Source organism: Papaver somniferum, chromosome 1 (assembly GCF_003573695.1).
Source record: "Papaver somniferum cultivar HN1 chromosome 1, ASM357369v1, whole genome shotgun sequence".
Lineage (NCBI taxonomy): Eukaryota > Viridiplantae > Streptophyta > Magnoliopsida > Ranunculales > Papaveraceae > Papaver > Papaver somniferum.
Window position 1 is genome coordinate 248,455,190 of NC_039358.1, and position 23,742 is coordinate 248,478,931.

Here is a 23,742-nt window from a genome sequence, read left to right on the forward strand (position 1 = left end):
TTCTTGGTCCACACCAATACATTTTACTAGCTATTATTTTTTTTTGGTGTTTGCTCTCTTTTTGCTGAAATCCTCTTACGTGGTAAGGGAACTAGTACCTCTAAGGTAGAGTCCTCTGTGAATAATGTTAATGTTCCTTCAAATGTAGATGCATTACAGCTGTGTGTTAACGTGGATGAGCTTGGTAAATCAAGTATATATCGTAAATGTCTATTGGGATAAGTATTTTAGCCTAGCATTTTTAGGGGCCACCCCAAAGGATTTAGGGGCCATTAATTTATACCCAGTCAAAGACTCTAGTTAAGGGGTACCCTATATGATATTGAAATTACATAAATACCCTTATGGTAAAACTGTATGAAAACCAAATCAAAAACAATTCTACTCATTTCAACTCTTCTTCTTCCAGTTTCCTATTATCTTTCTATTGTGGAAGAAAAAAAAAAATCCGCTCCAAAGTCAAATGGCCCCAATTAGGTAAGAATCTATCATTTTTGGGGTTTATTTCGCTTTAATTCGGCGAATCGAGAAAAAATAATTCTAGGGTTTTCGGTTATTTATCCAGATTCGGGCGATATTCATGCTCCTTTACTTCCGAATGTAGTCGTGTTCTTCATTTCTCAAGAACATCGACAGTATTCGAGAGAAATATTTGATGGTTATCGGCCGAATATTGTTGGTCATATCTTCCTGGATACAAACTGGTAATAATCGGTAGTTTAATGAATTTTTTGTCTCCCGAATATATTTAAGTAGACACACAGTATTCGGAAGTACACTCACTACCGAATATATATATATATATATATATATATTGAAAAATCTCAAAATTTCTGATATAGGAAAAATCCCATTTTGGGGCCAGTATTTATTCGGAAGACAATATAATGTTATATACTTCCGATTATTTCAATTTCAAAATTTGAAAAGTATAAGTTTTTCCCAAATTCTGATTTTTGGGCCATCGTACATTCGGAACTTTACAAAACAATTATCCTCCGAATAATATAGTCGTGTTTAGAAATACCAACTTAATCGGTAGATAAGAATTTAAGTTTTCCACCGAATGTCTTATTCGGAGGTAATACGTGTATCGTTAACAACCGATTGTAGTGCACCAATGATACGAAACCTCAACGGCCATATTTTCGGAGGTAATACGTGTATCGTTAACAACCGCTAACCACTCCGATTGTTGCATGACCGTTTTACCATCCCAATCAGTCCTTTTGATCGTAGCTAGGGCCGACTTAATTGTAGACAAAGAAGAAAAGTTGTCGGGATCGTCCGCCTTTATTTTACTTAAGATCGCACTCGCTTTTTGGATCCGCATAGACCTCACCGTCTGCATTTGATGTGGTTTTAACTTGGCAACCATTACATGTCCAAATAAATCCAGCGGATCATCATGGTTGTGACAACCGTTATCAACTTTATACATTTTATAATCTTTACCTTTAATACCATCGGGCTTATAGAAGACAATCTTAAATGGGCATCCTATCTTCTTGGTATTGCTTCGGTATTTCCTATTCGTCTTCCGTATGTACTTACTATTCTTTCCCTCGTGACTCTTTCGCGTCCCACCTCGCTCACAAATCATTTCAAATCGAGTGTCACTAACATGATTATTTTGAACTACCACGCACATGTTATCTTTTGCCTTGTTCATAAGTCATTCCTTTGCCTCCTTCTTACTTCCAAATGTCTAAATGTGCATAAAACAAAACAAACCTAATAAGCATAACCATTTAACATATAAATTTTGAAAAAAAGAAAAAAGTAGTAATGAGTATACCAAATCGTTTGCATAGTATAGGGAAGTGTCGGGCCTCAAATAGAAGTCATCAACAAACTCTTCAACGGCCTGCATATGAAAGCAACAAATTATTATACAATAATCAGAGGTTATTAAATAAGTCAAACTTCCGAATATTCTATATTCGGAATCCTATCGGTTACCCAAAACACCCGATCTATGCAAATGAATATACACAGTTTACTGAGTGAAAAAAATGATATATTCGGAGGTAATTAAATAAGTCAAACTTCCGAATACTTTATATTCGGAATCCTATCGGTTACCCAAAACACCCGATTTATGCAAATGAATGTACACAGTTTACTGAGTGCAAAAAATGATATAATCGGAAGCTAAAATATATAGTAAAACAGCCGAATATAAATAACCGGGAGATAACTTTAATCGATAAACATCCGATTTTCAAGTTTTCGGAAATTTTATTTTGAGGCCACTATTATATTCGGCAGTCAAATAATGTTAAACTATTACCGATTGTAAAAGATAAGAATACTGAGTTTTGAAATTTTCTGAGGAATTCGTTTTTGGGGCCATTCGGAGGTAAATAACTCTACATAACTACCGAATGTAGATATTTTTGGAAAACCAGTTTGGGGTTTTTCTCATATTCGGCAGTAAACTAGTATCTTGTAACTACCGAATATACATATTTGGTACTCAGTGTGTTATATTCGTAAGTTTGATCTAGAAATTATCTACCGAATCTGGATAGTTCATGGCATTCAATGCATGCAATAATCGGTTTTTCTTGTTTACAAAAGCACACAAACGCATGCAAATCGAGTATTTGAGTTTCTTAACACAATACCTGTGTTTTACATGCATCGTTAGCTTCAATATCATGCGATTCTCCATTTTCTTCCATGAAAGGGTCGTCTATGTTTTCCTCTCCACAAAAGTTTGGATCATTCAACATATACCCCAAATCGTCTTCTCTAAACGGTCGTGAACCCTCAACATTTTGTTCTTCGTCATGATTCTCACCTTCTTCTTCGTATCCATCCATTTTTGTAGTGATAAAATGGGTTTTCTCTTTTTTTTCCTTCACCTTCTTCTTTATAACTCTAACAACTCAAAAATTAAAAAGAAATGGAAAAAATGAAACACAAATCATTCTAATACTGCACCGACTACAATCGGAAGTATGGGAACGATTTTGGCTTCTGATTGCATTCGGAGGGTAACAATGTTATCATATCCTCCGAATATATAAGGGTAATTTCGCCATTACGAATTACGCGAGATAAGGGCTGGCTACATTTTCCCTTTGGGTGACCTTTTTTGTTTTATTGTTGGCCCCTAAATCTTTTTGAGTGGCCCCTAAAAACGCGATGTATTTTAGCTGGTGCCTCAAAATTCTAATATTGTAATATGTAGATTTTTCTATTTCAAAAATAGTTAAAATTTGTAGACTTTGTTTTTTGAAGCAAGTACATGCTGTATGCTTTTTCTGTCAGTGCAACGTCTGTCAATGATTAAAGAATGAACTTCTATTATTGGGCTAAAAAGGATGGGTTTGTGGGGGTTTCATGGGGCCATGAAATAACAACCCGTAGGATCCCTTATCTATTCTTTTCTGTAATGTCTAATATACCCTTAATTTAATTAGTGCTAATTAAATTGATTAAGCTAACTAATCAGTCTCTTAGTAAATTGATTAGACTAATCAAGACATTAATTTTTGCAAATCAAAACTCGATTTTATTGAGTTTTGAAGAAGGAAAAATGGTGATTTTGGTGAAAATTTTTTTGAAAATTTTTGATGAAAAATGATGAAACCCTTCATCAAAAAACTCAAGATAACCTTATAATAAACTCCCAACATCAATTTTATCAATTAAAATCCGACAAAATCTGGAAAAAAATATGAAATTTTCTGCTGTTACGGCGAAGAATAACCTAATTTTTCCTTTTCTTCCATGCTTTTATACAATGAGTTTAATCGACGATAGAAAAAATTTTAATCGACGATTCATCATTTATAAACGAAGAAGAATGGAAGAAGAAGAAGAAGAAAAAAATAAGGAAGACAGAAAAAGAATAAGAAGAGAAGAATGAAAATGAATAGGGGAGGGTTTGACGAATTTTTTCTTTTAATAAATTTTTCGTTTTTTTTAATTAGATTAGGTAGTTAATAGGAGGGTAGAAGGGTAATAAATAAAAATGATTGAGGATATTTTTGAAGTTTTACATTAATATGATCTCCCTATACCATTTAGTCTCCACTTAGTGATTTAAGTCCCCAAAGTCCCACCCCCTACAGCCCTAATAATAAAGTTCTAAAAAAATATATCATTTTTTATTGTTGTTGTCCACGATTGGGGATAACTTACTCGGCAAAGGAAAAATTTGTACCATTAACCACTATCTTGAAGAAAATTTGATTGAATTTATCAGCAAAATTGCGTCGTTCAATTTTTAGGTTTTTTGTTTTTCCTTTTTTAATTAATATCACCTCTGGCTTGTGCTTTATGTACGAAAAAATTATTTCGACCAATAAATTGATTTTTATTAACTTACTAAATATCAAGTTAACATGATCAAATATGTTGTTATCAAAAACTTATTCTTTAACGACAATGTATTATTTTGTCACAGTAAAGAATTCGTTGTGACAGTATTTCAGTAATCACTGAATCCACGAACTGCGGCGAAGTTATAGTGTCACTGAAGACGAATAAAGCGATAAAATTTAGTTCGTAGCAAATGTTCTTTCTTGGGACGATTAGAAGTTGTTACTATATAAATATATTTTCAACGAAACAAGATGATGGTCACTAAAAATAAATATAGTGTCAAACATTAAGTTTCTTCACTATAAAATTAGTTAGTGACGACCTAATTTTGTCAGTATAAATTTTCTTTTGTAACAAAATTTATAGACTATCACCAAAAATATTTTATGTCAATTTTTTAGCATCATCACAATAGCATTAAATGTTGACAAACATATATAATCACAAAAAACTTATTCGTGATTAGGCATTATTTCGTCTCTAAATGAGGTCACTAAAAACTTATGAGTGACGAAACCCGAGTCCCGTTGCTGAAAACCTAACAACAGTGAAAAAAATTATTTTGGTCACAATAACTAACCTTCAGCAATGAAATATTCTTCGCCGCAAAAACTATCGTCACCAAAGCCATGTTTTCTTGTAGTGTTAACAGCTGCAACTGCCAGAAAAGTTCGTACTGTCGTCATCTTTCCCACAGGAGCAAACGTCTCATTATAATCTAAACCCTCAACTTGATGATTACCAAAGATCACCAACCTTGCTTTCAAGCGTACCAGATTTCCATTTTCATTTCTCTTTTTTGTATAGATCCATTTAATTACATCCTAATGCTTTCTTTCCAGGTGGCAACTCCACCAATTCCCATGTTCCTTGTTCTTCCAAGGCTCGGATTTCTCTATCCATAGCTGTTCGCCAACCTGGATGTTTCATAGCTTCTTTAAAACTCTTTGGCTCACTTGCTGCAGTAACTGCCGCAAGATATTTTCTATGCACAGCGGAAAAACTATCACAACTAACATAATATGTTAAAGGATAAGGTGTACCTGAGGTAGATAATTGTTCAGATTGGGGAGAAGATGGATTATTTTCTCGAACTGTATGCGTCACAAAACCTCTGAGTCTTGTCGAAGGAATTTTCTTACGATGTCCCTTACCCATCTCATTGACATTGTTATCTACCACTGTCTCTGTTGGTGTACTGCATTCACTGTCACCATTAGAATCTGATATGATCTCTTGTTCTTTCTGATCTATCTGTTCTTTTCTATTTTCTTCTATTCTTTCCCATGAGTTTTGTTCTGTCTTTTGATAAATCAAGGTGAACTTGAACCAATTGATATAACAGACTTATATTCCTGAAAAACAGCCTAGAAACCCCACAATAATCTTAATCATATGGTAGCGAAACAAGATGTTGTGGAATCACAAACGATGAGACGAATATGTTTGTGTCTTCTTTTTATATTGCCTATCGAAGATCAATATCGATAAAATTTTAGAGAAGATAGTACTCAATACGATTGAACAGGGCAAGGTCAGAACACGCAACTACAGAGAAAATAGTTAGGTATGACTTCACAATCCCAATGAAGTCTTCAAGTCGTTAACCTTAAGGGTTTTGGAAAAACCTAAGATTAAAGGAGAATCGACTCTAATCGCAACTAGTATTCATCACACAGGAGGTGTGGGGATTAGTTTTCCCAGTTGATAGGTCTCTCCCTTATATAGTATTCAAATCAGGGTTTGCAATCTAATTAACCTTGGTAACAAAGCATTCAATATTCACCATTAGATGAAAACCTGATTAGACTCAAGCTAATATCTGACAACCGTTAGATCGCACTTAACTTGTTACACACAAATGAAAAGTGACTTCATTTAGATATGAGTAACCGTACCTAAAAATGTGCACCTTTGTTGGATCAATAATAGTTAACCAAATTTATCCATATAAACACTTTCATATCAACCTTAGTCATCTTAACCGCAACTAGTTCAAATGACTCAAATGAGACGAGTTTTAGAGTTGTTCAATTGTTTATATTCTCATAGAAGTATACAAGACACAATTGAAACAAAATCGGTTTGATTCACATGAATCAATTCATGAACATTACAGCCACGGTTTGCAAAAGATTGCATTTGTTATTATATAAATGTATTGGTTTATGACACAATCGATTATAGAACTTAACCCACTCAAGTATGCAAACAGTACGCATACTTAAGTAGCCGGACTTGGACTAGGCCGACAGTATGTGAACGGGTACGCATACTATCACATATCCAAAACAACAGTTACGGGTACGCATACAATAGTTCTTGGACTTCAACTTAGTTCGCCAGTATGCATACGGGTACGCATAACAAGGCTCCCGGATTTTACCTGACCTCGTCAGACGCATATGGGTATGCATACTATACCGGTCTTGGATTCAACATATATACAAGTACGCAAAATATGTCTATAATACAATTATGGTTAAGTGTTCTAAACTATATTTCAATCATGGAAACATTCTTAGAGGATAACAATAGTTTTTTTCACAAACTATTAGCATCAAAGCAATTTTCAGTATTGAAATAATCAATACGAAACATTCCAGGTCTATATCAAATGACTGTCTCACACAAATCATGTAAGATGTTACCAGACGATTTTCACATGATCAACTTTTGACTTGCGTCAAGAATATAAAATGAACCTAGTTAAAGCGAAATCTTACCAACACATATTTCGTGAAATATGTGAATGAGTTAAACTCAGCTTGAAACATCAAGTATGTATAATCGCATACTATATAGTAATACAACTTTTGTCTCAATAAGGAGATAGAGTAAAAATAGACTTTCTGAGTGATAGATGAGTTTCAGTCTCCACATACCTTTTGTTGATGAAGTTCCACAAGATATCCTTAGTACTTCTTCATCTTGAATCGATGAACGACGTGAAGTCTAAAGCTAAATCCTACACAATATATCCTAGTCCGAGACATTACTATAAGTCGACTAGAAATCAAAACTTATAGTTTTTATCACTAAACTTGACAAACAAGCTTGAGATATCAACGCTTGCGAGTTCGACCGAGAAGTGCTCTAACAATCTCCCCCTTTGTCAATTTTAGTGACAAAACTATCAATACATATGGATTAGAAAATAAATAAAACTTTGTAGCTTCTCATCCAAATGTTTGATCTCCTTGGTTCTTCAACAATAATCGCTTCGTCGCTTCCAAGTACTCCAGTGATTCTGAACGTGTTCAACTCAGTATCATAGTTGTTGAAGATCCGTAGAGATAAAAATGATAAAACAGTTGCTCTCAATCATTGTTATACAATGTCATAGTATTATGACACAGCATCAAAGTCCAATTGTATCATAACTTTGAAAACAATACTATGGTGATATGTATCACTCCCCCTTAGTCAATACTTCATCTCACATGAAAACCACTCCCCCCTTACGTAATGATCCGTAAACCATATGTATTTGTAGTGTGAACTAAACATTAATTCCCCCCTTTTTTGTCAATATAAATTGCCAAAGGTACGAAAACTAATGGGATCCTAATGAAATTTCCGTAGAGATTCTTCATGACCAAAAGAGAACATATCAACTTTGTTTTGATGATTTCACATAGTCGAAACTACTGTATTCATCAAGGAGTTTATAAAGACACCAAAAAAACTCCTATAATATTCCATAGCCGCACTCCCCACGAAGATTTGGAAATTAAGCACAAGTTCAAAAAGAACTCTCCCCCTATAAAATGTCATTTCCGAAAGAACAACAAAAGCAACCTTACTTTCTCAAGAAAAGAAGGATTTATTTGGACATTAACAAATCACATGAACATAAATTTGTATCCAAAATACTCAATTAAATTAACCACAAGAGAACCCATGATTAATTTAATCGGAAATGCTCAACATAAGAGAACTTACGGAGCCACACAGTATATTCACAAGAAATGGATCAGGGAAAGATCAATATTGCAAAATATTCAAAAATTCATTCTATTTTTCATCAATATTTGTATAATGATATGAAATAGACTTAATGTTTTTAAACAAAAGTTCATCCTATCTTCCATCAATGTTTGTATAATGACATGATAGGCTTAACTTTTGTTGTAAACAGTTCATTGTATCTTTTATCAATATTTGCATAAAGACATATGATAGAACAATTCTTTTATCTTTTATCACGGACGCAAACACTCATATCCCATAACAATTGCATTATATAAAACCATAAAGATTAATACTGAAAAATCGTCTTCCAAATAAACTTTAGAATTTACATAAATAAATCTAAAAACATTGCAAGATGAAAGTCGTTTGAAATAGTTATGTGTACTCACGATAATTGCTACTCCAAACCCTAATTATCCTTCTTAAAACACAAGAATAAATTCTCATAAGAAGTTTCCTAGACAAAAAGAAAAAATAACTCCTAGGAAGAACGCAACCGAGAGTCATCAGACATGACCAGCAACCAGAGATCGAGCATAAACAAGTTCATCAGTTGCTTTCTTCAGGTCGGGTTTCAGAAATTAAAGATACGACCTCGAAATCTCGAAGAAGATTCTCTGCCAGTTGAGATGACATCTGAACTGTAAGTTTGTTTTCATGATCAATAGCATGAAACACTAGTCCAGAAGGGGCCATAAATAACGAATGAAGTCTGTTATAGAACATGATTTATCACGGTTTTTGACTGTTGTTCGAACCGTTATATATTTGGTGTGACTCTTTTATAAATGACAGATAAAATCCATTATTCAAAATCACGTATCTGTTTTGTAATTAAGAATGACAAATAGGGCTTGTTATTAAGAATAAGGATAATGGTTTGTTATTTAGAATGACGGTGTGTTACTGTCATAATTCACGTGTTCTAATATAAAATATTAGTAATATATAATATTATTTAATATAAATTGCATTTACAAATATTTGTGATTCTTTTTTTCTTTTTTTTTTTTGCTAAATTTGTATTTATAACTGAAACAGTTAAAGCTAAATTTGGAAGTGAATCAACTGAATTTGAAATCGAATATGAAACCAGATATACATTGCATTTAAAAAATGAATTAATTTTTACATAAACAACAAAGATAAGGATAAATTCATCCTGCGTTTACAACTCAAAATTACACTGAAATCTGTACAGAAACATTCAATCTCTGCATTTTAGTTGCGTCTCTCCTATAGGATCACATAAGTTTTTTTCCACCTTATCATATGACCTAGTGAAACATCTCAAAAGTTTTGCGTACGCATCGTATAACATCCCACTTGGATCCACAAGGAAGTTATATTCAGTAAAATCAAGAAAAGCACTTGCAACAGCTCCCTTCAGTGCCTCAAAAAGCAATACGTAAGGGAAGGTTGAGTAATCCCAGTATCCTGTGTATAAGAAGATGCCAAGTTATTTTACAACACTCTCAACAAACATCAAAGCTATAAAATGTTACAGCAACAAAGGTATATAACCAAAACAGGAAGGACATTTTTTGAGAGAGACAATGAAAATGTTAAATCATCTAAGTAGCTTGAAAGGGAGACAAACTTATACTCTTCCTATGCAGGTCATAGACTCATAGAAAGAAAATATGGTAACTGAAACCAACTATAATCAGAACTAAATCTATGCAAGCATAGGGCAACGCCTTCGCTAAAAATTCAAACCTTCTCAAATAATACCAAAGAAGCGAAATAATAAAATCATTTCCATCTTATATTGTACCTTGAAATTCAGCGGGTTAGGTCAATAAACTGAAATTGAAACAAAGTTACATATATAGACCTGGAGAAAGAAAAAAAAACAATATATTCCTAAAGAATCAGAACAGAGCAACAAATAAGTCATACCATACCTCGGAACTTCCAGTAGGTGGATTGGTAGATGATTGACTATGTTTACATAAAACAAGTTCTACAAAACCAAAAGACACCACCACTGGGCATTGGTCAACGGAAGATAATAGAACTTGCACTGACCATTGTAAATGGCCTGATGTAAGACTGTTAGAGTTTCCCAACATGATCTTCAAAAGATTCCTTAATCCATCCCAGGTATGTTGGTGATTATATTGAATACAAAATGCACTGCATTCCAGTTCAGCTTTATGACCTCGCCATTTCTCCCATGCCTAGACAACACACAATAAGTATGACCAGAAAGTAGAACAAAAAAGTAGTTCAAGTATGAAATGCCCAACAATACCTTTATACAGTCAGCTTTGTTTTAAAGCTTTCACTCAATCCGGGTCGCATTCGTGTCATTTTGGAGACAAGGACAGCAACAGCTTCCACCAGACAGTTTTCTGTCTACTCAGTCAAAGGAAACCTTTTAATGTAGATACAACTCTAGACACAAGAGCTATAGTCCTCATACCACAGCAACCAGAACATGCTGCATGTAAATGAACAAAACAGAACATCTCACAATAAAAACCCAGTGGATACATAACTATCAATCTATCTCACAACTAAACAAACTTGAGCGAGTATATAGAACTAAAAAGTTCTCGTTTCAAATATCAACAACATCCTAATCCAATCCCACAAAACAGAATTGTTTAACAAAACAAAATCATGTACACAGCAAGAGAAACTCAACGAAAAACATGCATATATACAATGCTTTCAAAATTTAAGGCATATTCAAAAGAAATGCTTACCAATATATCAAGCCTCCCAAATTGGGTTTCAAAATTTAAGGCACTGGTAGAAAAAGACATTCTCCAACCAAGATATTTTAGCTTACCAAGATCCTGAACACCAAGCTGATAGAAAAAGACATTTTTCAACCCAGATTTGACAAGCAGTGATACTGTAATTGATCATATCTTTTCATCACAGCTGTTACCGCATCTTCAAGAGCCAATCTTCAAATAATCTCATGCCAAATTTCTTTGTTTCTACCAGTAACAACTGCAAACAAATTCAAAACTTAATTATATCGCAATCCCAAAATACAAATCAACATCCAAACTATCAAAATCGCTGAAATCTGATAAAATTACCTTTAGATGCAGATCTATTGCTCAGCACTAGATCTTCTTACAAACTGAAATTAAAACCAAACAAAAAAATAATCAGAAACCTCTGTATAACTAAACAGAAAAAGGAGAACCTGATTTGAAGAAACCCTAAGAGAGAGAGTACGGACCAAAACGCATAAAAACAACAGATCTTCTCGTATATGAGTTGAAAAGTGAGGAAAAGTTTAAAAGAGAAGTACCTTTTGAGAATATCACCTATTACTTCCATCAGAAGCTTCGAATATTCAATAATAGCTTTGAATCTTCAAATAACAACTATGAGAGCAACGATATCCTTCGTTCAAAACAGATTCGAAAAGGGGGAGAAAATTAGGTTAAAAAAAAAGAAATAGCAAAACACCGAAATATGGATGTTAAATACCTAAGTTATGTGTTGTTTCTCTCCATTTCTCCCTTTAATATTCAATAACAGTTGGTTCACAGTGAGAAAGATAGAGAAGAGATTCTAAAACCTACACGAAGAGAAGAGACTATCCTCCAAAAGGACCAAAACCCCAAGTTATGCGATTCAGTTCTGAATATGGGGGAATGGGTTTTATTGGAACAAAACCTATATCTAGTGAAAGATTTATGGCAAACAAGCCGGTAGCTAACTCACATAATCATGGCATTATAGTTGGCTAGTCACATTTGGGCACGCAATAGAAAACTAGTGTTGGGCAGATCAAAACTTAAAATATGTATCGAATTTATTTTGTGATTTAATATTTCATTGTTAAATCATGCACCTAGTAATTTATCGTGTTCGAGAATGACAGTTTGTTGGCGTTAAATGGTGGGCCCAACTATTTTCATGTTATATGACACAATTTGTTTGTAATACTCTAATCACATAATTAATGTGTCATTTAAAAGCGCGATTAATAGCCCTTTTTGGACTAGTGAAATCAAGTTTTAAAAACAGGGTTCTCGTGAAACTTAATAACCTTTCCCTTTTCAAATTTGCCTTCCTTTTTGCATCCATCCATCGTGCTCACCACAAAAATTCAAGAGAACTTTTGATGTTACTGAACGTGTATGTATCAGGAGAGGAAAGACATGATACATATATATATATATATATATATATATATGAGTGCATCATAGAGAAACGCTAGGGTTACTCGTATACGTTCGGTAAGGATCAGATGCACGTACGCTCACGGTTGTGACACAGGTTCAAAACCAAGAGAGTAAGGAGCCTAATTTAGAAGTAGTTTTGATAAAAAAATCGAAGAAAAGTTCTAAACATATTGACAGGAAATTTTAGCTCAAAAGAACATAAGATAATTATTGATAAACCAATTTACCTGTCAATCCGAAGAAGACAAGAGATTTCAAGGTAAGCAACAAAGAAAAATGTTATCAAGAGTTATTGATAAAATATATTACAATATGTAATAATATACTTGAGAAGGGTTCAACAATAAACTGATCATTTACCACCCACCCCCACCCCCGTTTTTTTTTGAAAAAAAAATGCAACAGAGACCACTTTCTCACGACAAAAGTACTTCTTGAGAATTAGGAGCATCCTCACACAATTTCAAGGAGGTTGCTCTTTTGAGCAGTCAAGGTGTATTTTGATGAGCACATTGCTCATCAGGGATATTGACATTTTACCTTTTGCTTTCTTGAGGATCTTCAGAAAAAACAATACGGTTAGTCAAAAAAGAATTATCAAGCGGGGGGAAAGAGATACCTGAAACTACCGCCTTCCTTTCCTTCTTAATGCTGCGTTTGAGTCTATTTATACTTGTCTTGAGCTCCGAGACACGATTATTGATGTGAATGTAATATGGGGAAGACATTTCAGATTCAATACTTTCTTCAATAGGAGACAAGGAGCTTGAACATTTCCTCTTCCTTTGATGAATTTTTCTCTCCATAAGTTGATTTGAAGAGTCAGTCGTCCATATGACATTCTTCCCTTTATAATTGTTAACAGGTTTTGCGTCATATTTACAATCAAGAATTGTCTCATCACAACAATCTTTTTGATTGCAGATTAGACCTTTTACTCCAGCAAAATGAGAAGTAGGATTGATTACTTCTTTAGACATCCATACAAGAATGTTACAAAGTTTTTCATTCCGAAGTCGAAAACAACATCTCCTTTCAAGATGACCTTTGGTCCCACAATAGTAACAGTTATAGGAAATGTTTTTGATTGTTCTCATATGTGTTGTTTTCAAAAGTGGACAGACTTTGTTCATAGGAACATCAGCTGTTGGATGAAGTTTTTCACTTGGGAACTTGTCGTTAGCACAAACAAAATTGATTTTACTAGTACTTGGAGCGTTTATTCCTTTATAGCCCAGACCACGTGTATCACGATGTTCTTTACATGCTCACAGCATAGTTGATAATTTTGTAGATCTAGCATTGAATATTTTCAGAATCTCTTCTAGTGAGCAACTAGATCAGCCTCCAATTTGTTTTCTCTGGAGAAAAGGATGATTTCTCATTCATTAAAACATTTTTGTTGAGAGTCATATCTTGCTTCAGTTTCTGCAATTCTTTCCTTCAACACAAAGAGATTTCGACAAAGACTATCACATTCATAATTCTTTGAAAACACATCTTCTTCACGATTTTTAAGAATATATACTAATGATTATCTTAAATGAGAAAAAGAGAAAAAATTATTGAAGCTAATGTGATAATGTTCGCACAAGAAGAAGTTTATGATAAATGATGTAAATCATACTTGGCCTATCAAGATGCGTCAATTAACAAGAGGCAAGAATGGGAATGCAAAGGAAATGTTAATTTCCCCATTTAATAGTCTTATATACATGCGAGAAATAACATTTTCAGCATGAACACGAAGAAAAGAAGATTTGCATTAAAAGGTTGAAAGTTAATATCTTCAAGATATACAAAAAGAAAGAAGAATTTACAAAGGAATTTGTAACAAAAAAAAAAATAAAAAAAAATGAAGGATTAATCTTCATTTCCTTCATCCTCTCGCTCAGCATCAAAATCACTAACTTCTTCTTCAGAATCTTCATCTTATCCATCACCGATTATAATATCAGGAATAGATACATTTTCAGGAATCTCTGGAAACTTATACTTCGAGACAGAGATATTATTCTCTAGACAGACTCGTTTAACAACATCTATACGAGCGCGATTAGCGTCATTGTTGTTGTTTGAAACCATACGGGTCCAGTTTTCCTTTAATTGCTGGTACCTGAAGTTGCGAGTAGAAGATTCTTCTTCTTTAGCAGTTAAGCGAGTTTCTAAATCTCTAATTCTCTCAAGATAATCCTTCTCCTTCACTGTGAAATATGAGCAAGCAAGTTAAAACGACGTAAGATATTATTTTTAAAGTATGAACAAGCGTTAAAGAACAACAAATGACCTTCATAATTGGAAACAATGTCTGCGGCCAATGCGGAGTGCTCAGTTTGAAGGCTCACATTTACACCTAAATTATTTCTAGCATCATTCAGAACTCTAGCAGCCCAACTAAATTCAGCTTCACTCTCTATAAGCAGTTTAGATCGAATTAAATTTCTTTTTTCAATGAGTGTTTTCCTTTCGCTCAAAGCTGAATCACGTTCTTTCTTAACTTCAATAAGGAATTCTTGGAAATTTTCTAGTGCTTTCGTACCATTAAGAGTGATCTCATCTTTTTCAGTAATAAATTCATTCCTCTTCGCTTCCAATACTCGAACTGTTTCTCTACTTTCATAAAGACGATGTTTAAAGCTATTGAATGAGGTTAATGCATTTCTATGGCTTTGCCTAAGGATAGCGTATTTCAACCTTAATTCTTTCAAGCTAAGGTTCTCAAATCCTTAAGTGGGATAATTATTTAGGGAAGAATTGAGATGCTCTAAGAGAATTTCAGCATCAGGGAGATTAGATTCTTCATCTGAAAGGTTATACAAGTCTGCGAATATAATAAAGTAAGAAGTGTGAATTATCGCATAAAAGAAGAAGAATGAAGAAAATGATAATTACATACCAATAAGTTCATTATTTCTTTCTCGAGCCTTGCGAATCAATTCAGAATTAGTTGAGTTCTCATCTTTAAGTTTGGCATTCTCATTTTTCAGCTTGAGAAGCTTCCTTTCACACAGAAATTGCGTAAGACAAAGGAGCTCCCTGCGAGTGTGTAAAAGAAGCTTTATGAGTAAAGGGAGGGGATACTAAGGAAAAGTTAAAAATAAAATTGTGAATATTACCATAGCGTTAAGTGTAAATTGGAGATCTGGGTTTATCGCAGAGGCAATTCCACGAAGAGATGGATCCTCCAAGTTAGGAGTGATACATACATTTGAGACAATTTTAAAGGCACGATCCAATCCTTCATGATCAATAGTAGTCAGCATATCCCTAGAAAAAAGGTTTGATAATTCTTTCGCATAAGAATCAATTGATGAATCTTCTTCAGGAGCGAGAATGTCATCATTAGTGGATTCCGAACTTGAGGAAAAATCATATCTTTTACGCTTCTTAGAGAGATCATCCATGGACGAAGTCGTTTTGGATGAAGACTTAGACACAGTTTTCTTCAGAATGTTCTTACCCTTGCCCGAAGTCTTATCACCCAAAGATTTCACCTACGCGAATAACCAAGATAAGAAACAGAGGCAACAATATTGTTAAAATTAAAAAGGATGTTTCTTACTTTCTTATTCTGCGAAGGTGATGCATTGTGTGAAATTTTGGCCTCCTTAGTATCCTGCAAAGGAAAAATACAGGAAAATAAGAAATTAGAGGAAAGATTATGCGAGATTGAGAATACTTATGCAAAAATTACATACCACTTTGTTTTTTTCACTCTCGGACAATGCAAACTTCCAAGGTTGATAAGAAGAAAGATTATCAGGAAGCGGAAGATCAGAACCATCCTCAGCTTTACCAGAAATGTAGGGACCTTCTAAAATAGTGGTACAATTAAGCCAACTTGAATCATTAGATCTGCGAGCACTGTTATTGGATTTATCATTCCAGTCAACGTCTCACATGATTCGGTTATCTTCAACAATGCCATCTTTTCTTTTTAAGCGAACGACCCATTTGGTTGAATTATTTTTCATAAGCCCAACATAATAATGATTGAAGAAATTATCAAGAGTATATTCAGTGGGATCAATAACTTTATCGCGATACAATTTGTTTCGGATCTCATAAGGGTAAAAGGACTCTAATCCAGCTGCGCGACGAGAATATTCTAATGTTATTCTAATCGCATCATCACTCATTTGAAATATTCCCCGTGTGAATCTCTCATCAGCAAGAATTTTATAGAAAAGAGGAATTTCAGGGTTATACAAGGAATTGGAAGAATTTGAAGTTGCCCTAATGAAACAATGACTCTCTGATTACTCCACTGTTCAGAGTTGATCAAATCAAAAAAAATTTTTGGAGACATAATCAGTTGATGGAGGAAGACAAAGTCTATAACCTTTCGGATGAAGTTCGTCCTTTAATTTGGTAAATTTTGTCTCCATCTTTTTACCAGCAGGAGCCATTAAAGAATGGGAATAGAGGTTATTTGATAAAGAACAGTAGCAGAGAAGATGAAGAAGAGTAAAAGAAATAAAAAGAATGAAGAAGAGTAAAAGAAATAAAAAGAATGAAGAAGAAGATAAAGAAAGATATATAGGAAAAGTGTGTCCCGTTTTTGAAAATTTCTTCTCATTAATGCGAGATGAATGGATAGGAACAAGCGGTTAAAAAGACGTGTCAAAAAATGAATGGTTAAAAAGACACGCGTAAACAAGGGAAGACGGAATTCCGGAAAATTATCGGCAAAGCAAAATGTGAAAAGACAAGCATATGCGATAATAAAGGGTGGGAGTTTCTCATATCGCTCACCCTGTAGAATAAGCGAAATGAGAAGAGGCATAATGTAGGAGTGAGATATCGTACATGTTAGTAAGTATGCGAAGTGAAGACTATATAACTTAAACGAGGGAGATCGTACACAGCAAGGTTGAGATGATGTGATGGATGATGTCAGCAAAGTCACGAGTAAAGTGTGAAGATCTGTGTGAAGTATGGTCTGTGCGAGAACGAGTGATTGTACATGAGCGAGTGTATCGCATAGAGATTCCGAAAATAAAGGATCTCTTAGCTGTCATCCACTATGTAAGATCTTATATAAAGAGGAGAGGTTATTACTCGAAGGGGGTTCTTTTATTGAGTGTTACATAAAAATCAGGAGAGAGAAAGTAAATCTAGGAGCAAGTAAGATTGTTGTAATACTTGTATCCATCTTGTAAACCGACTTAAGTTTTGATAAATCAATGTAGAGTTTAATGATGATTACCTAATATTGATTATAGTTATAGTGGAATGTGGTTGTGAGGAAACTTGCAACTACGGTTCATATACCTTTACCTTTTTTGCCGTTAATCTTGTTAAATGATGATTAACAAAATTCATGAATGTGTATAATATATTGAACACACGTTTTTATTTTCCGACTCCTTGAATTCCAACCAAAATAAAATAAAAAAAATAAATTGAAAAAAATCATTGATGATGTGTTACAAATTTCCAACTAATCATCCAATAATGAGGTCATCAATAGGAACACGTCTGCGTTTCATCCACGTGGTAAAAGTCAATACACGTTCAATCTTCTATTTAATATCCAAACTACCCCATTCACTTTCACTTTATCCATGGCTTATTCCGCACCTCAATCGAACACTTCATCTGCTTCCATCAGCATCTCCAACTCCATCATCCATCACCAAAATCAGATTCTTCCTTGAACAAAAACAACAAAACCCTTTCACCATCATCTTCACCTCATCACGAAACACAAAGGGTTTCAGCATTTTAGGGTTTAACGAGAGATTTCTAGGGTTTAAGGCTGAGTTTTTTCAGTTCTTCTGCATATGTTGAAATCAGCTTGTCATCAAACACCCATGAAGCAAAACGCTAAGAAAAGAGAAATAACTGAACCAGTAATCATTGTAGAAGATGACGATGGGGAAGAAGATGAAAAGAAAGTTGATGTGAAGAAATTGGAATCAAAGAAGCTGACAGCAGCAACAATTGGGAGGCTTCCAGCACTTTTGCTTTACCAAATACTCATAAAATTACCAGCGAAATCAGTGTTAAGATTCAGGTGCGTATCTATAGGATGGAATACTTTATTGAAACACCCTAAGTTTATTTCAAATTTCTTTATCATGAATAAGGGAAAACTTAAGGTATTAATGAAACCATTTGGTCAAGAATTTTTTGCATCAATTGATTATTTCCGTGAGTCTTCGTTGTCGCCTACATTGAGTTATAGAGCTTTTGAGGCTCATAGTCCATTTGCAAAGTCTGAGGTTCATACATTTAGTTCAGTTTATGGCATAATTTTTGTGGAGGGTTATTTGGGAAAAGATAATTTGTGTTTATGGAATCCGGCTACTAGGGAATTTAAGATGGTATCGAAGCCTAAGGTAACGGAACCGGATTTGAGTGTCGTTGCATATGCATTTGGATATTTTGGTGATTATAAGATTGTGAGAGCTAGGAAATGTTATAAGGAGTATGGCAATGTTGTTGGTACTTCTGGTAGATTTGTTTCTGATTGGGATAACTGGGCAGAATTCGTTACGACAGGTAGGTTAGGTTCAAGTAATTCCGAGGTTTGTGTTGGTTGTGATGTTCTGGTGTATTCATTAAGGGCGCATTCGTGGAAGAAACCTAGACAAGCTAGTATTCCTTATGATATTCATGTGTACGATAATATTGATAAGGATGTATACTTTGATGGAAATGGAAACATTATTTGGAAAGCAACTCGATGCGATGTGAATGGGTCTACAGCTGTGTACGGAGTTTTACTTGCGTTTCATACTGGAGATGACACTTTCAGGGAGGTTCCGGTTACTCCAGAAATTGAAGTCTTAATTAGAGAAAGAGTTATTTACCGTAATTTGCTGGCTATTTTGGATGAGCATCTTTGCATTCTAAATAAGTGTTCGGATGGTACTATCGAGATATGGTCTATGAGACAGTACTCAGTAAGAGAATCTTGGACTAGATGGAAGTCTATTGGTAGAAAATGCATAAGAAGATCTCTTCAACAAGATAGTGATAAGGAGTACTTTTTGAAGCCGATTTGGGATTTCAAGAATGGCGAGGTTTTATTTATCGAGAATTACGGTGTACTGGTTTTATATGACATTGTGAAGAATAAAAGAGTTAGGGTTCTCAAGATCCGTGGTGTCCCTGAATTTTGGTTAAGAGCGGTGCCTTACGTTGAGAGCCTAGTGCCACTTAATACAGGTAAATGTGTGCAGGGCCGAGATCAATTAGTGAAAGGAATGAAAACCGTAAAGGAGCCTCAGAATGGAGAAGAAACTAGCTTTATAAGCTATGCATTAAGCTTAGTGCTTGGTAATGGGAAAAGAGTGAAAGTTGAACACACTGGGTGTATAGAGAAGCGTAGTTTCATTGAAATCATACAGTAGCCGGGGATAGGTGGAAGCATTTTATTTATTTTTCATTTTTGCTAACTGCAGCTGCACTTTGATATATCGTCGTTAGTTCATTAGCGTGTCTAGTCCTGTTTTTATTTGAGTTTCCTTGTGACAGAAAATGATGCAAGGGAACCTACTGTACAGAAATAAATTGTCATTTTTTTAATGGTGTCTTCTTACATGATCAAGTCAATATATCTTTATGTTCTATACTTCCAAACCTTCAGCGCAGATTATTGGTAGCCAGGTAATGGATAATCGACCTTCTGTTATGTATAGATGTTTGCAAATAATAAGATGGATTCTCTTGAGCCTTTGCGTGACTTGAACCTTACATTTTGGGTTATCACAGTCATTTGCAGAGTCCCTTTTGTATGCTCTATTAGTCCTGACGTCGCATTGACAGGTGAACCGGAGCTCTACCCATTAAGCTACTGATGGACTGATTGCACTGCTAGTCCTGTTTGCTGTAAATCTTGAGCAGCATCAATTTTCGAGACCAACTCTTTCTTTTTAACTGTGTAATCTTGAATAACTGTCTCTTCACTGCCGTACTTGTAAGTGATTATTTGCAGTGTTCGGATGCTATGTTTGTCATGGGCAAATTGGCAGCTGTTTCAAACTCTTTTGGGATTTCTCTTCAGACCAGAAGTCCCAAGATCTCTATTTCTGATGTTGGGCATCAGAAACTTCACTTGTTAACAAGCAAGACAGCACTTTCAGGCCCCAGCAGATGGAAAGAGCAAAAAATAAGGGGAAGAAGTTGACACACCCAAAAATGGTGCTTGAATCCATGGTGCCAGCATCCATTTACTCATTTTCAGGCCACTTTTTAAAACAGAGGAATTCACTTCACAGAATTCACGGCATCCAAAAAATGGTCCACCACTTGAATTCTTCTTCAAAATAGCAATGAGTCTTGAGGTTTGTTTGTTTCTGATTTTGATTTGTCAGACACCCTTTGTGTTATGTTTAAATTCAAGTGGTTTAATTTTTTTATCAATCTAGTTCTGTGATAGATGAAATTTGGAAAGATGAACACAAAAATGTTTGTTTCTTGCAGGATTTATTGTGATTTGTGTTCTCTGAGGTACCTGATGAGAATTGTTACCTGTAAATTGGTGTTTGTTCAACTCGTTCGGAACTGCTCTGTAAAGTGGTTGAGGCTGCTACATTGGGGTTGCTAGTTATGAGGTTAGTTTATCTAGATTGGTCAAATAATTTTGTGCTAACTTTGGTATTCAGCAGTGTATCGTACAACCCATTTTGGTTTTATAGATTTCTTCTTGTTTAGCTAATCAATTTGGGTACTTTAGAATTCCTTGGAAGACTATTTAGGTTGGTTCGCTTTTAGAAGTCGTTATAAGAAAAAACTTCATCAGTCTAAATGTAATTTCTGAAGCTGTATCGAACCATAAGTTTAATAACGATAAAGGTGATTGTGTAATCGGAGGAGAAAAACTTACTAGGATTCTTGTAGTAATAACGAGCTAACTAGGATCTGCCCAGTGTGAGAACTGCATGGATTTGCTGTCAAATTATACTCTGTAGAAACACATTTAACAACTGATTATGCACTAGTCCTGGAAGAGGGCGTCTCAGAGGGGGGAGCCATCTAGTTAGTCAAAGGTTTTACAGGCGCACTGATATTTATTTATTTTTCAGTTCTAAGTTCACATTTTCGGACGAGTGCAACAATTTATTCAGACATTAACAAGAGTTGATTAACGGATAAATTCCTGAATTACATGGTCTACTCTTTCTTTTTACAGGAAGCTATACCCAGTCAATTATTGCAAGATTAAAAGTCTGGTTTATGGGTCTGCTGTGTATTGTGATTGGCAAAAATTTGTAGTCCTTTTATTTATTAAAAATTGTTGAGAGAAAAATAATAAAGTGGCAGAGAAAATAAAATATATTTCATAAACTAGAAACCGAAGTACCAAACCTTAATAAAAAAAAAAAAACTATTAAAAATAAATAAAAATGAAATTTACTAAAATCAAATAATGAATTTATAACTCTTCTTCTTTGGATTCCTTCTCTACTGCTTGCTCAACATTGTCTTCGGTGATGAACTGGATCCACCCCTTGGATTTGCAAAGATTCATGAAAAAATAGTTGCAAATGGCAAAAACGGTAAGACCTGCTGGTACCAAGCACATGAGGCAAAGAAAAGGAATACCTCCGGGAACTTTGTAAGGTCGAGGCAGGTCAGGATACTTGTATCTTAACCTGATAAAAGCCGAAAATTCCAATAGCATACCCAAGCCATACAAGATATTGGCTGCAGCAACGATATTATTGAAATCTAAGAACGAGAGGCCGAACGAAATTAAACTTGATAACAAGATTCCTGCCCATGGTGTCTTAAACCACTTGGCTCGCTTTGCCATTCCTTCCATCTGAAAAGAACTACTACTCAATTGCGCCTCGAATAATCCGATACTCGATAAAACTGAGGCGATTTGTATCTAATACATCAGCCATGGCCCAGCGATCGTTCCTCCTGCTGCCGCTAAATAACCAACTTCCCACGCATCTTGGTCCAGTGGTAGAGCTCCAATGATTGCTATGAGAGGAATCAAGTAATCATTCCAGCAGAAAACAAACCTTTTGGGAAGTTCTTCTGTGGATTCTCCACTTCTCCGGCCAAAGTACTAGCATTGTCCCAGAAATTTAAATTCCAAAACAAGGTGTTAAAGAATGTTGGCCAATCATTCATTCTTAGTTTATGGACGTTTTTACCAAAACTCACAATTCTGCTCCACTTAATTTTAGTAATTGCAATGCAAAACATGATAATAAACGGCATCAAAGCAACCACAGCAAGAGCAACGGCAAACCAACCAACAATAGCTAATCCCAAATAATTCACAAACGATAACAATATTGTAATTCCGCAGATAACTAAAGTGTTGTACCTGGTCGGGACAATTCCCGTCAAGTATTGTGTCATCATGGAGGGATACGCAGCGTTGTTAATAGATCCGCTAAGAAATTTTAGCGAACCCATCATCGATCCCCAAAAAGGACCAAAAGCTTCGGAAGCCCATATTACATAACCACTGATTCAGCTATACCCTAAAAGAGTCAAGCTGCTTTTACTGCGTTTTTTTCCCCGAAAGGTCCTCTAGAAACTTCAAAAAAGATCAGAGGAACCGGGGTGAGTTTTTTCTTGACAGTTGGTTTTGGGATGCGGGATGGGCTCTCAACTTTGATTTCAGAAAGCTGGATTTCTTTACTGGTAGCCATTTTTTGTTTTTTGGGTGATGAACTAGAGATTGATTTTGAGATATTCCTAGGTAACTACTGATTTTATATCTTCTCCTGTTTCTCTTGTGGGCCATGTATATATATAATTCTGTTACACCAAGTGCAATGGTGCGAGTATAACCAAAGATCAAAGATCAAAAAAAATGATCAAATTTGAGTTTAGTCTAGTGTGTGACGTTACGGGTGGAAGACTAAATTTGATCGAGCGTACACTATATATTCGCCTGGTGTGGGGCGTGGGCTATACGTCCGCATGATTGGGGAGATTCTGAAAAAAATAAAATAAATTATGGGGCGGAGATATAAAGCCCGCCCTACTAAAATTGTTTTGGAAAACAAAGAATGGGGCGGGGGTATAATGCCCGCCCCATACAAAATTAAAAAAAAAAAAAAATGGGGCGTAGACTTTGTGTACGCCCCATGTGGAGCGTAGACTTTACGTACGCCTGGTGTGGGGCGGGGACTTTACGTACGCCTGGTGTGGGACGTAGATTATATAACCGCCTGATGGTGGGGCGTGGGCTATACCAACGCTCGACTATATTTGGGTTTAGTCTTGGTCCCAGACCAAATATACTCTGGGTTTTAGTCGTCGATCAAAATTTGATCGATAGTACGTTCCA

General features: G+C 35.0%; 1 protein-coding gene and 1 pseudogene across 1 annotated transcript; one reads left to right on the top strand and one right to left on the bottom strand.

Annotated features, from left to right (window-relative positions):
- Positions 1 to 18,289: 18,289 nt before the first annotated feature.
- On the top strand, positions 18,290 to 19,834 carry LOC113276473 (F-box/kelch-repeat protein At3g06240-like). The gene has a single exon (XM_026526077.1). It carries the CDS (start codon positions 18,290 to 18,292, stop codon positions 19,832 to 19,834), a length of 1,545 nt encoding a protein of 514 aa, XP_026381862.1.
- A 2,024-nt stretch (positions 19,835 to 21,858) lies between these two features.
- LOC113276482 lies at positions 21,859 to 23,098 on the bottom strand (annotated as a pseudogene).
- Positions 23,099 to 23,742: the final 644 nt, after the last annotated feature.

Coding starts and splice junctions, on each gene's coding strand:
- LOC113276473 (XM_026526077.1), top strand. CDS start 18,290: ATGAAGCAAAACGCTAAGAAAAGAGAAATAACTGAACCAGTAATCATT.